The sequence below is a fragment of the Clarias gariepinus genome, chromosome 5, assembly GCF_024256425.1.
Source record: "Clarias gariepinus isolate MV-2021 ecotype Netherlands chromosome 5, CGAR_prim_01v2, whole genome shotgun sequence".
Lineage (NCBI taxonomy): Eukaryota > Metazoa > Chordata > Actinopteri > Siluriformes > Clariidae > Clarias > Clarias gariepinus.
In genome coordinates this window covers 9,361,687-9,375,381 of record NC_071104.1, presented here as the reverse complement: position 1 = coordinate 9,375,381, position 13,695 = coordinate 9,361,687, and the positions used below count along the sequence as shown (strand labels likewise).

General features: G+C 40.4%; 1 protein-coding gene across 3 annotated transcripts in view; it reads left to right on the top strand.

Moving 5' to 3' along the window:
• The window catches only part of acvr2aa (activin A receptor type 2Aa), a 56,800-nt gene extending 43,105 nt beyond the window's left edge, over nucleotides 1-13,695 (top strand). For all 3 annotated transcript variants that reach the window (XM_053496356.1, XM_053496357.1, XM_053496355.1), the window contains 7 exons: nucleotides 195-338; nucleotides 603-746; nucleotides 3,347-3,492; nucleotides 3,768-3,882; nucleotides 4,407-4,545; nucleotides 7,658-7,788; nucleotides 8,768-13,695. In XM_053496356.1, coding sequence (XP_053352331.1) covers nucleotides 195-338; nucleotides 603-746; nucleotides 3,347-3,492; nucleotides 3,768-3,882; nucleotides 4,407-4,545; nucleotides 7,658-7,788; nucleotides 8,768-8,962 — 1,014 coding nt within the window. In that variant the 3' untranslated portion in view covers nucleotides 8,963-13,695. The remainder of the gene's footprint in view (nucleotides 1-194; nucleotides 339-602; nucleotides 747-3,346; nucleotides 3,493-3,767; nucleotides 3,883-4,406; nucleotides 4,546-7,657; nucleotides 7,789-8,767) is intronic.

Sequence of the window (13,695 nt, the reverse complement as noted above, 5' to 3'; positions counted from 1 at the left end):
ATAAATATTCCCTGTGTGTCCTGCCAGTTTCTCATGCCTCCTGCATCCTCATGCCTTATTTCAGGTGACCTAGTATGCGATCAGGACCCTCAGGTCGAAACCATCCATTCCAGAAGTACCCCTCAAACATTCAACCCAGTGTCCATAAGACCAACCCTCATTCCTTTTTTTTTTGTTTTGTCCTTGTGTTTCAGGACCCCGGGCCCATGCCCCCTTCGCCAGTCCTCGGCCAAAAGCCGCTGCAGTTGATAGAGATTAAAGCCCGCGGTCGGTTCGGCTGTGTGTGGAAAGCTCAGCTGCTCAACGACTACGTGGCAGTCAAGATTTTTCCCATTCAGGTACGTGAAAAGCTTTGAAATCCGCTGAGCTCATCCGCGAGCTCTCCAACAAGAGGCAGTTAGCTGACTGAGGGAGGATCAGCACTTTTGCATGCCATCAGCTATAAAACCCAACTCTCAGATTAACAAGTAGGCTCATTTTTCATAGACATCTGTTTTAAGTTAAAATTAGATATAAAATCATTTCTTCGCCTAATACGTCACAAGCAAAACGTCTTATCTAGTTTCATTACTTAATCGCCCATTTATATTTCTTCTTCTTAGGATAAGCAGTCTTGGCAAAATGAGTATGAGATATACAACCTTCCCGGCATGAGGCACGAGAACATCCTGCAGTTTATCGGCGCAGAGAAAAGAGGTGCCAATCTGGACGCTGAGTTGTGGCTCATCACAGCTTATCATGAAAAGGTAACGTAAGGGCTCGACTCTGTAGAATGTTCAGCCATTAATGTATTCATGGTTAACCGTAACATTCAGATTCTATAATAACTCTCGCTCGAACTAAGCAATCTTTACAAAACAACATGCATGTGCTCCTCGGTTAATGGAGCTTCCAACACAACGGGAGGCCGCTGAGTCAGACAGGCAGAGGTGCCACACAGCCATTGGTCCATTTAACACCGTACCCCTGCACTCATCAGGATTGTGGTGTACAGTACACAGTGCGAGCGTATTGTGTCACCAGTTTGTTTAAATGATGTCAGAGTGAGTTGAGAAGGAAATATTGTTTTCCTGACATATCCTCAAAGAGTGTCATTCAGAGGATGTTACGGAAAGTGGAAACGACAGGATCGTCGATCCCTTTTCACGACAGAGGCCATTCGAAAATGTCATCAGTGACGTGCAACAGTCATCTGTAGCAGTTGTCTAAGATATCTGGATTTTGCAGGATCTGACCTCACCAGACTTCTTCCTTTCGGGTATGCTCTAAGGTAAAGTCTAGTGGAACAAGCCTTGCACTGTGGAGGATTTAAAGGAAAACATCTATCGTGAAATTGAATGCTATTTCACCCCCAACTTTGAAATTCCTCGTGTGATACGTTTAGGAACACGAAGCGCCGCCTCAGAATGGGTCTGGCAGAAAACGGGGATTGATTACGCATACGTCAAGACATGTAGCGTATTTTTTGGTTCAGATTGCTTCATCATAGCGAAAGTTATTACAGAATATTCAGGAATATTTGAAGAGAATCACCCGGTATCACATAAATCCTTTTGTTACACCTGTCAAAATAGTAAGTTCTCCACACTAATGTGTTGGAAGCAGGAAAAATGAACGTAAAGATCTTGGATGGAGGAGCAGTGATTTTGACAAAACCAAATTGAGATGGCTGGATAACTGGGTCATTGTGTGGGGTGTCTCAGTATGCAGTGGTTTACTCTTTACCTACCAATGGTCCAAGGAATGATAACTGGTCAATCGATGAGACAAACAGTGATTGACTTCCTCAATCCCCAAGAGTTCAATCTAATTAGGCTTCTGTGGGATCTGCTGCACAAATCTAGGGTCTGATTCATGAAAAAGAATCGACTGTCAACGTCTTAGTGCCAGATACTATAGGAACCTTTAAGATGTCCAGGAGGTTTTAATGTTAAGGCTGTTTTTGTGTATACATATAGTACTGTGCAAAAATCCTAGGCACCATATTATATGCTGTAATAATTTTGTTATACATGTTTATCATGTCTGCATAATTATGTACAAAATCATTCAGTATTTCTATATATACCCTTAAAAATTAACAAATAAATAACATTACAGGAGAATATATGCATGGCTGTAAAGAAAAAAATATATAGTACAAGACAGAGCAGTTTTCAGATGGAAACAGAAAACCTAATGTACGCTCCTGAGATTTGCATAAAAATAGAAAGGAGCGGGTGTGACAAAGTTACCAGTTTTGTCAATATTTTACTGTTTAACAGCTGTTTTACTTATAAAACTCCACAAATATGTGTCTAAAACTCCAAATATTGACTATCAGTTTCAGACACAGATTTCTGCAGTTTTATAAGTAAAACAGCTGTTAAACAAAATAATCTTTTACCTCAAATATTGACTGTTTATTGTATTACTTTTTATGGTTCTTTATAGAAGTTTCTTGTATGCAGAAAGGTTTTTAAAATCTTTTGCTTATGCCATATTTTTGTATGTGCCCAAGACTTTTACACAGTATAAAATAGTTGTTAGGTTTTACTGGTCTTGCTGGAGAATATGAGTTCTTCTGGTAACTTCGTATTTTTATGCAAATCCCAGGAGCGTACATTAGGTTTTTTGTTTCCATCTGAAAACTGGTCTGTCTTGTACTATTATTTTCCTGTAATGTTATTTATCTATCCATTTATTTATTTATTTTTTTTATTTTTTTTAAGTTATATATAAAAATACTGAATGATTTTGTACACAATTATGCAGACATGATAAACATATATAACAAAATTGGTACAGCATATAATATGGGACTTTTGCATATTACTGTAAATGAGTCACCTTTATCCTGATTCAACAGTTTGCCCTTCTGACATTTCTGGATCTGCGCCACGCAGGCCAGGCAGCATCATCACATGTGCCCACTAGACGTACAGTAGATGCACAGGCCTATTTAAAGACGCATTTAAAGACGCGGTTAATATTTAAAATCCTTTTCCATTATGGCAAAATCATATATTGGTCCTGGACATTAAAACAAGCTATGATTTCAACACGTGTGTTTTGTTACTATGCACAGCTTATTTCCCCTCATTCAGAAAAAAAGTCTGCTCTTGGACTAAACGAATGCAGAGTATCATCATTAGTACCGCAGTTTAATCTGAATGATTTGCATGTATCATCCTACATCATGAGTCATTACAAAGCAACTGCTACCTCCTACTCTGGCATTGTGTGTAATGGATGCTTCCCCGGTTATAAAAAATAAATAAATAAATATAATTTTTCCTCCGAGCTGTTTGGATCTGGGTTGGCGTCCTACGTGAGGTTGTTTGCTCACAGCTTCCTGTCTCTGCAGGGATCATTGACCGACTATCTGAAGGCTAACGTGGTGACGTGGAATGAGCTCTGCCACATCGCTCAGACCATGGCACGAGGTCTAGCATACCTCCACGCAGATGTCCCTGGCCACAGGGACAGGCACAAGCCAGCCATTTCCCACAGGTTAGCTTTCTCACACCTCCATGACTCTGTATGTTTTTTTTTGTTTGTTTGTTTGTTTTATTCATGTATGTACAAAAGTTGTCTGATATCCAGGCCATTAATGCTGACAGAAATGTTAAAAAAAGATTAACGTAAAACCTAAAGAAGATCCTTGTGACCTTAATTTAGTGGCTTTCTGGTTAGGGGATTTATTGAATTTAAGAACAATTAGTTTACAGCTCCACTTACCGAGTATGTATGTGTGTGTGTGTGTGTGTGTGTGTGTGTGTGTGTAGGGATATCAAGAGTAAGAACGTGCTGTTAAAGGCTAATCTGACAGCCTGCATTGCCGATTTTGGCCTGGCCTTGAGGTTCGAGGCCGGGAAGTCTGCCGGGGACACACACGGACAAGTGAGTACTGATAGCAGAGAGAGAGAAATGCCAAGTGAGAAAAATGCAGCTATTTGGCTTTAATAAATTTTATTACTTGTGTACTATTTGTGCGCAAATTATCTGATCGGCCAACTCTTTCTTCTTCGGGATTAATAAAGTATCAATCCATCCATCTATCTATCTATCTATCTATCTATCTATCTATTTAGTTATTATTTTTTCCACATCATATTTTGTTCGGCTCAATTTCTCTGATATCTGTGACAAACAGATGAAATAAAAACGACAGGCCTCATAAATCTAAAAACCTGTTACATCCCTGCCACATTCCCACGAGCACACGAAGGTGTTTAGTCTGATTTATTGCCGTTAATATTGCTTGTAAGCAAGATAAGCTAAGACACCAGAGTGTGTGCAGTTCACAATTGCGCTTACGGAGCGCTTGATGATCTTGCGAAACGCTGGCTTAAACGCACCGAGGCAGGGATCTGCAGCTGCACGCACAGCAGTCCAAACCGCATGTGTCCTGTGATGTGTTGTAGGTGGGAACCCGGCGCTACATGGCTCCCGAGGTGCTGGAGGGGGCCATCAATTTCCAGCGAGACGCCTTTCTCAGGATAGACATGTATGCCGTGGGCCTGGTGCTGTGGGAACTGGCATCCCGCTGCACAGCTGCAGACGGTAAGAACAGGAACATATGTCGCCAAACAATGAAAACAGTGCTGAGCGCTCTGTCAGCTGCTAGTCGCGTAAGGCTAATTGGCTCCTGCTAGCTTTCTGTCGTTAATGGCATTCAATTGTAATTATTGTAAAAAAAAAAGTCAGTCATAGCCGTTATAACAATACGCGCGTCTAAAACCCACGTGACAGATATGATTGATAACGGCGCTGTGTGAGAACGACAAAGAGAGTAAAAACACACGTATTCATAAATCCTTCTTACATACAGTTACAGAATAAGGAAATGGTGATATTACATGATTTGTATTAATTTACGTAAAAAAGGCGAAATCTCGATCGATTTGTTTCAGGTGAAGATGAGGTTTTGGGGTTTTAAAAGCGAATTACACAACGTTTAAAACCACTCAAGTCTCTTTCACATGCAAAGTATAATTAAATTATCTTTCCAAACTCGCACATTAAGTATCGTGTAAATCTAGCCATCGGAAACAAATCCATAAAATAGGACAAACGAGGTCATTTAGTTCCTTTGGGGCCGGTACGGTTAACGCATAATGAGCTATGTTATATGAATGTTTGGCACATGATTGTAGGTTCGATTTTCCCTTTTTTTGAAGTAAGCTCTGCGTTCGTTTCTGTGTCTTCCACACACTCTGTCCACACACGGTTAACCGGCCGCATGTTTAGCCACACCCACCACGAGTAAAAAAAAACTGGTATATTTTTTCCAGTAAACAGAGACATTCTTTTGGAGGCGCTCATTCATAGTTTAGTTGTTACTTTCAGAGTTTGGCGTGCATGTGTGAACGTAAATAAGCTCCATTTTTAGTCTTTCTTTTCCTAGTGGTAACCACAAAGGACAAATGTGTCTTTTGTATTTATGCTTATGTACAAAGTCGGCTCCGTGCAGACATGCTGTGGTTGGGTTGAAGTGGAAGAACTTAAACTTGAACTCCTGACCTCACTAACGCTCTCACAACCAAATGGTCCAACGTCCACAATATAAGTATGAAAACATTTACACTCAGCTTTACTACATGACTAATAACCAGAATTTCCAAAAACAGAGCGTTTATGTTTATGTAAAATTCAGCTTCCTGAAACACACATAATGTATTTCCATCAACTGCTTCTATGTTTCATTTTATAAAAGAGGCTTAAACCATGACTTAATGCAAATTTTCTTCGCCATATATAACATATTTTAATCTCCACTCTTCCATTCATATTTTCCCATGCACAGATTAAGTTCACATTAAATCCTTGATGGATGGAAAAGCCCACTTGAGTCAGTTGAAATTTCATATTGACTTACACTGTTTTGTTTCTCTCAAAATGAGTTTACAGCCCCGGGAACAGGTCCAAGTGCAGGAATAGAGCTTCTTACTGAGCTGCCCGTGAAGGGAAAAGACTCATTCATTACTGGCTTGCTTGATCAAATGGGCAGAAATGCTTAATAAACATCCTTAAGAACTTAATTATGCCTTTTAATGTAGACTGCTTATGGATTTTTTCTTTTTTTTAATATAGTGCACTAAAACGTTTCTTATTTTTCTTGGAGTGTTGCTCTAATGACGTTCACAATGCAAGCCAAAAGGTATGCACCGCATGACCCAGCATGCACAAGGTATTTTCAAACGCAAATGAAGCTTGCAGAATATTTTTTACAGTTAATAAGCACAGGTGGCAAAAAAAATGACATATAGTACGATGATGGACAACGATGAGTAGGCAGAGAGTGTTTCTGTACAGGCAGGAGTTTGTGTGTGAAAACAAGAATTATGCTCTAACCTTTTTTCGACATGAACAGCGCAGTTACCATCAAGCGGCAGTCCAGTACACCAAGCTGCAAGGATGCTTTAGGCCACGATATCATACACTGGCAAAAGTTAAAAAAGAGTATAGCTCTGGGGATTGGGGTAGGGGGTGCAGTCAGTGTACCAGTTTGTTCTTCACGTGTTCAGTGGGGACTCCATCCAGGACACATCATTTTTTTCCACTCCAAGCTTAACACATTATGTCTTCATTGAGCTCAATTTGTGCACAAGAAATCATAGGCCTGGGTATTTACAGTCTCATTGGGGAAGTCTGGGGAAAAACCAAATCTATATGATTTGTCCCAAACTTCTGTTCATATACAGTAAGTCTCTGACTTATGAATGAGTTCTGGGAGTTTGTTCGTAAGTCTCATTCGTTTGCAAGTGAGTCTTCTACAGCTTTGACACAAATATACAATGTAATGCATAAAAACACACAAACACACACAGGTTTGATGTTGGAGACTTCGCCTCCAAATCGCAAGGGTAATCCCGGTAATGCATGGGGTCAGCTGACCTCGTTTAAAGGGAGAGAGGGACAACACTACATGCTGTTTACAGACGCCACTATGTCTCAAAGCTGTATTGGACTTTGAACTCATTGAATTTAATGAGGAATATTTTAGTTTTACAGTACAGCCATTTTTTTATCATCGTGCTTCCTGACTGATCCATTCGGTAATGCCGAGTCATTTTTCCCGCTCCCTCACACGTACACACACACACTATAACGGACTTACCAGCACTCCAGATAACAGTTTAATTCTACTTCCATGATTTATTCGTAGCTGTGAAAATTTGCATGCAAATGTTCGTAAGTCAAGGACTTACTGTATTATGAAATAAGGTGTTATTTAGCCTATCTGTCATGAACTACTAAAACTACTACTAAAAACCGCTGCGGATACATTTGCTTAAATGACCCACGTTTCATCTCATAGTGGCGCTTCACATTCACACTGCTTGTTTAATAGTACCAACTATAAAAAAAAAAAAGAAAAACTGGTTTTAAACTGGTTTTTCACAGGAAGAATGAACATATACTGATCTGCGCATTCATCTTTAAAGGTTTGTTTATCTAACTGTTTTTTTTTCTGTCGAGTGGGAGATGTGTATAATCACGCCCAACTTTCTGCTTTATTAATTATTCTCATTCATCAGAACAACAACAGTCCATGTTTTAGTGATCCCCTGTCCAAACCAACATGTCTGAATGAAACCGCATGAGTAAGGGAGGATGTGAACTTGTGAAACCTAGTGGTGAGTGATGAGCTTCTGCCCTTCTGAATCCTCAGGTCCAGTGGATGAGTACATGCTGCCTTTTGAGGAGGAGGTGGGTCAGCACCCCACTCTGGAGGACATGCAGGAGGTGGTGGTGCATAAAAAGCTGAGGCCGACGCTGCGCGAGTGTTGGCACAAACATCCGGTACGTTCTCTCTAACACACAGCTGTAAGTAGGCGAGCCGTAGAACCGTATCGGTATAACTCAGGGTTATGTAACGCTGATATCCTGGGACTTTCTGGAGGTAATTAAAGTGTGTGAGCGCGGTGTTGTGTGCTTTCCCCATTTCCATCTTCTCTTATTTCCTCCTCTGTCATTCCTCCTCTGTCATTCACTCTTTTTCTGCCACTCTAATGTTCTCTCTTTTTTCCCTTTCTTCCCTGTTTCTATCTCTTTTTTTGTATTTCCCTCTCTGAGTATTTATTTTTCTTCCTCACTATCTCTGTCTCTTTGTCCTGTCATAATTTGCTTATATTTTTGGCTTCCCTTTTTTTTTTTTTTTTTCCTTTTTTTATATTTAGTTTTTGCTCTTTGTCTTTTTTTTCCAATCCTGTTATTCTTCTCTCTCTTTCTCGCTCTCTCTCTCTCTTTTGCTCCTTATATTCTCACTCCCTGCCACGCTCACATTCTCTTTCTTCCCTCTTTACTGTATTTTGTCCTCATCCTTTCTCTCTCTCTCTCTCTCTCTCTCTCTCTCTCTTCCCTATTGTCACTTGCTCTTTTTCTGCCACTCTAATATTTCTTCATCTTTCTCTACCATTCTTTTTCTGTCTCTCTCTCTCTTGCACACTTTTTTCCATCTCTTTTTGCTCCCTATATTCTCATTCTCTCAGCCGTACTAACGTCCCCTTTCTTTTTTTTTTTTTTTTACTCTTTTTGTTCTTATCCTCTCTCTCTTTCTCGCTCTTTCCCCATTGTCACTTTTTTTTTCTACCACTCCTACCACTTCTACCATATTCTCCTTCCCTCTGCCGCGCTAACGTTCCCTTTCTTTACTCCATCGTTGCTGTTTTTTTTTACTATCCTCATCTCTCTCTCTCTCTGTCCCCATTGTCACTTGCTCTATTTTCTTGCCACTCTAACGTTGTCTCTCTTTCCTGTTTTTTCTTTTTTGCTCTCTCAGGGTCTGAGCATGCTGTGCGAGACCATCGAGGAGTGCTGGGACCACGAGGCTGAAGCTCGTCTCTCAGCGGGCTGCGTAGAGGAGCGAGTGCTACAGGTGCAGCGCCTCGCCAGCATTTCCGCCCCTGACGACATCGTCACCGTCGTCACCATGGTGACAAACGTGGACTTTCCACCTAAAGAATCCAGCCTATGACTAGAGGAGAACAGCGTGTGATGTCACGCGGGCGGGAAAAGAATTACACATAGCTGTGAGCCGCTAGCTCGAAATCCCTTTGTGGTGATTGTACTGTATATCGAGTTGGTCGCGGTCACCAACGCTGGGTTTTTACGATTTTACGTGCTCGTTTCAGCAGCACTATGCGTGCGTGTGTGCGTGCGTATGTGTTGTGTATGTATGCGTGTGTACGTGTGCACGCGTGAAAACTCATGTCACAGGGCCTTCTGGACAGGCTGAACGGATTTCAATCCAACAAAAGGACCTCAGGCGATACACTCTCACTTAGGAACAGGACAGCATCATGTGTGAAGCTATCGACCGGTATTTCTCTTTCTCTCTCTCTGTCTCTCTCTTTTTTTAAAACGTTTGAACAAGAAAGAAAGAGAGATTTTTTTTGTCTCCGAGAAAAGAAGGAGAAAAAGACATTTTCTTTATTTCAGTGTAAAAAAAAAACAAGAAAGAAAAAAGGGCAACAGTACTTTCTAAAAACTACATTCTGACTTGTTGCAATGCCAATACGAAACAGCTTCTGAATGTCTAGTGTGTCACTGCTGTATATTCAACCGAGAGGGTGAAAAAAAAAAAACAACAGAAAAAAAAAATTGTTTTGTATCTCTGGATTTCCCTCCCAGCGTTTTTTCTGTCAAATAACCACAAACCTCTCTCGACAAGGTATACCTCAGTTTCTCATCCTAATAACAAGTTTGTTTTGTAACACTATATAAAAGAAGAAAAAAAAAAGAATAATAATAATTATGAAGCTTTCTGTCAAAAAAGCTTTTTAATACGGGGGCGGGCAGGGAGAAAACCTTTTTCTAATCTATATATATAGATAGATATATAGATATATAGATGGATGACAGATTATGCCAAGAAAATATGGCCATTCATGAACCAGTGTTTTCTCTGCCTTCTTTCTATTACTTTCATGTGTTTTCTGTGTTGCCCTGCTGTTTAAAATGTGACTGTTTTCTGAACATTGTGACGAATTGATTGTAAAGAAGAAGAAAAAAAAATCAGTTTTTAGGACTCTATTGCAAACTTGTTGAGAAGAAAATCCCTGAAATATATGAATTCTGTGAAAATATGAAAGCACTTACCAGTATAGATTTGCAGTGTCCTCACAGCAATTAACATACAGTACCTGCATGCCTTGTATTTCTTTTTCTCTTGTGCGTGAAATCTTGAGCAGTCGTCGATCTTCTTTCTTATTTTACGATCATTGTTATAATTATTATTTTTACAATTCAACTTCAATCCGTTTTTTTTTTTTTTTTCGTTTTTTGTTTTTGTTTTGCAGACGCTTCTTCCCAAACCGACCCCTGACCGGATTCCCGTACCGTACCCATGCCCACTCCCCCCATCGTCCCCCACCCACCCTAACACTTGTGTAAATATGCACACTGATAAATCAAGCCTCATATTAGCGGCTACGTGTCACAACATTTAAATTTTTTCATGTCTCAGGAAGCTTATTATCTTTTGAGCGTTTCTCCTCTGGTGCCATTCTGGTGATCTACGTACGTCGTATCGCGTCGATATGCAAGAGGCCTTCGTAACATTCATCCTCTCCACCCTGGATATCACCACTTTGTTTTCCACTTCGTAGCTTGATACGCTTTTAAAGCACCAAGCTATAAGTTGCCATATGAAAAAAAAAGGTTCGGATCGAGTCTTAGACTAAGACTAGTATTATCCTAAATACGTTGGTGTCATTGATAAGCCGTGGGCTGTAAGGATTCAGGTCATTATGGTTGTTATTTTTTAACCTAACATCCTGAAGCGTCAGGTTTACGTGACCGTATGCAAGCGTAATGCTCTCAGCTCCTCCCCTCCCCCGCCCCCGTCAGGTCGACCTGTCACGTCCGCCGCATCGTGCTGCTCATCTTTCTGACCAGGTGCCAATGTATGCCAGTGCAAGAGCGCACAAACTTTCCTCAGAGATCGCCTTCTACCTTCGCCGCGCTGGAAAACGTTATTTATTTGCACGGTGCTGACTAGCTCGTAAAGGCCACGTTAGCATTTTTTTGTTGTTTTTTTTACGGTAAAAGTATTCGACGAAACGCGAGGTGAGCTCTTTCGCTTGTGGAAGGCCGGTCCGTCCAGGTTCGAGCCTTTAGGTTAAACCCTAACAACTACTATTGTTTAGTAGATTCTGTTGATGTTATAATACCTGTAGCTGTTTTTTTAATGCCTTGTTTAACATAACCTTGTGGGTGTGTCTGAAACGGAAACCGGGAAGCCGTTGTTTTTTTTTTGGTTTTTTTTGTTGGTTTCTGGTCACAGTTGCATTCAAATCCAAATGGGGAGAGCAATACATTGGGTATTTATTTTTGATTAAAAGATACAGATCGTGTGTTTCTGGTAATCGGTGTCCTGCACAACACAAACAAGTGCTTATTTAGTCTACTGTAGATGAATGGTGTTTCTAGTGTTGTGTGATATCTACATATGAATATAAATATTTCAGTTACATGTGAGGACTATTTAATTAAACTCTGATCAGACAGCCCTTTCCCTACACTTCATGTAGTGGTGATCGTATCAGTTAAAAACAGTTTGATTGTAAAGGCCGTGACGGACCAAAAGGCCCATTGTTTGGGTTTGTTTTGTTTTAAAATGGCTAGTGGCAATAATTACAGCTGCCAATTCTCGCTGCCCTGGATAGCTCTCTCTTGCTCTTTCTCTCTCTTTATTTCTCTCTCTCTCTCTTTTACAAACACTAACCAAAGTATGCAATATGGCCAAAAGTTTGTGGACGCCTGATCATTGTTCTCATACACATTCCTTTTCCAAACTGTTATCTCAAAGTTTTTTGAGTTTTTTTTTGTTGTTGTTGTTTTTTTATTTCTCCCAGAGTAGGCCGAAGACTATCATGTGTTTTTGCTCTGAATCATGTGATGCCAGCTGACCGCATATTCTCGAACTGCTTGCTGAGCATAACACACTCGGAGGACAGCGCTATCCGCTCCTTCTAGGCTACAGCATCACCCAGAAATCAAACTAGTAGTCTCTGGATGGTAAGGCAAGTGCTTTACCACTGTGCCACTTGGGACTGTGGACGGGGGGTTGTCTTAAAAGTTGGAACTAAGAGACAGTAGGCCTAGTAGTTGTGGCCTCTGTCGAGTTTGCATGTTCTCCAAGTGCTTGGTGGGTTTTCTCTCACAGTCCAAAGACATGCAGATAAGGCTAATTGGCGTTCCCAAATTGCCCGTAGTGTGCGAGCGTGTGCCCTGCGATGTATTGGCACCCTGGGATAGGCTCCAGCCCTCCGTGACCCTGTAAAGGATAAGGGGTATGGAAGATGAATTCAATAATCCATTCATTCATTCATTCTTAAACCTATTCCAGTTTGACGGTGCCCCTGTGCCCCTAAGCGAGCTCATCATGAATACATGATGTTGTTACGGTTGGACTGGAAGAAGCCCTGACTTGAAGACCTTTAGGATGAGCTGGAGCACCACAGGCCTCCTTGTTCCTGACCTCTACTAACACTCTCATAAAAGTAGCTGAATAAAAATCACACAGCAAAACCCAAAACACAAAAACCTGACAGCCGAAACAGAAAGGCCTTCCCAGAAGAGTGGAGGTTATTATTATGACAGTAAACAGGAATATATCTGGAATGGGATGTCATATGGGTGTGATGGTCAGGTGTGCACAAAACTTTGATCAGATAAGCGTATCCTCGTGGAAACATGCTCCATATTTAAAAAAAAAAGTTTCCCTTTTACACACACCCAGGATCTTCAGTGTTATTGTGATGACTGGGGCCATAAATAATGTTTTAAGAGATTTTTTTTTTTTTTTAACTAAAGCCGGTCCTACATTCTCTTAAAAACTTGTTTCTTTCCCTAAATAACAGCTGATGCATTGAGTTATGAGCATTAAAAAAATTACTTACCCACCCGACACCTTGTCCTCGCCCTGCACTTCCCTTTCCTCACTTCCCTCATGTTGGCATAGGACTGGATCAAAGAGTGCAGCGTATGTAAATACGAATGATGTTTTAAATTGTGAAAAATAGCATGAGTTTTTTTTTTTTTTTAATGGTTTCGAAAGCAAAAACAATTTATTAATATTATGGACGAAATAATATTTTATTGTTGTTTATTTTGTATATCTATATTTTAGGTTGTTTTATTAATTTATGTCACAGCCCAAACTGGTTATTTTTATTCTGAATAAAACAAGAAGTGTTTTTTTTTTTTTTTTGCTCTATTTATACAACTGGTCTAGTGAAACACTAAATACAGGAAAAAAGAAAAGAAAAAAAAAAGGATTGTTCTCGTCTCTTTACCTCAGACTTCCCGGTTCTGACTTGATGTTATCACAACATGAATAAGCAGTGTAGCACGACAGACAACATGGTGCAAGCGTTGTGAAACGTGTTATATTTAAATGGGAATCGACCAGCAGGTTCTCTCCTCTGCTACTTTATTTTCCTCCTGGCAACAAGACGCACTTTGTGGTTTTTACTGACTTGTTTTCTCGCTCACTACAATGCCACTGATCATCTCCGTATCCACAACGGGTGCACGCAAGACCATCTCCGGTGCACGCTGGTGTATTACCTTCAACCCCCGGACATGCCATTTGAGTAAAAGTATTTAAGAGTCATATTCAGGGCCTGGATGGAAGTCGTTGTTACATATTGTACAGATGAAATTTTATGCTACTTCTCCCTTCGAATAAAGTATAATGACTGC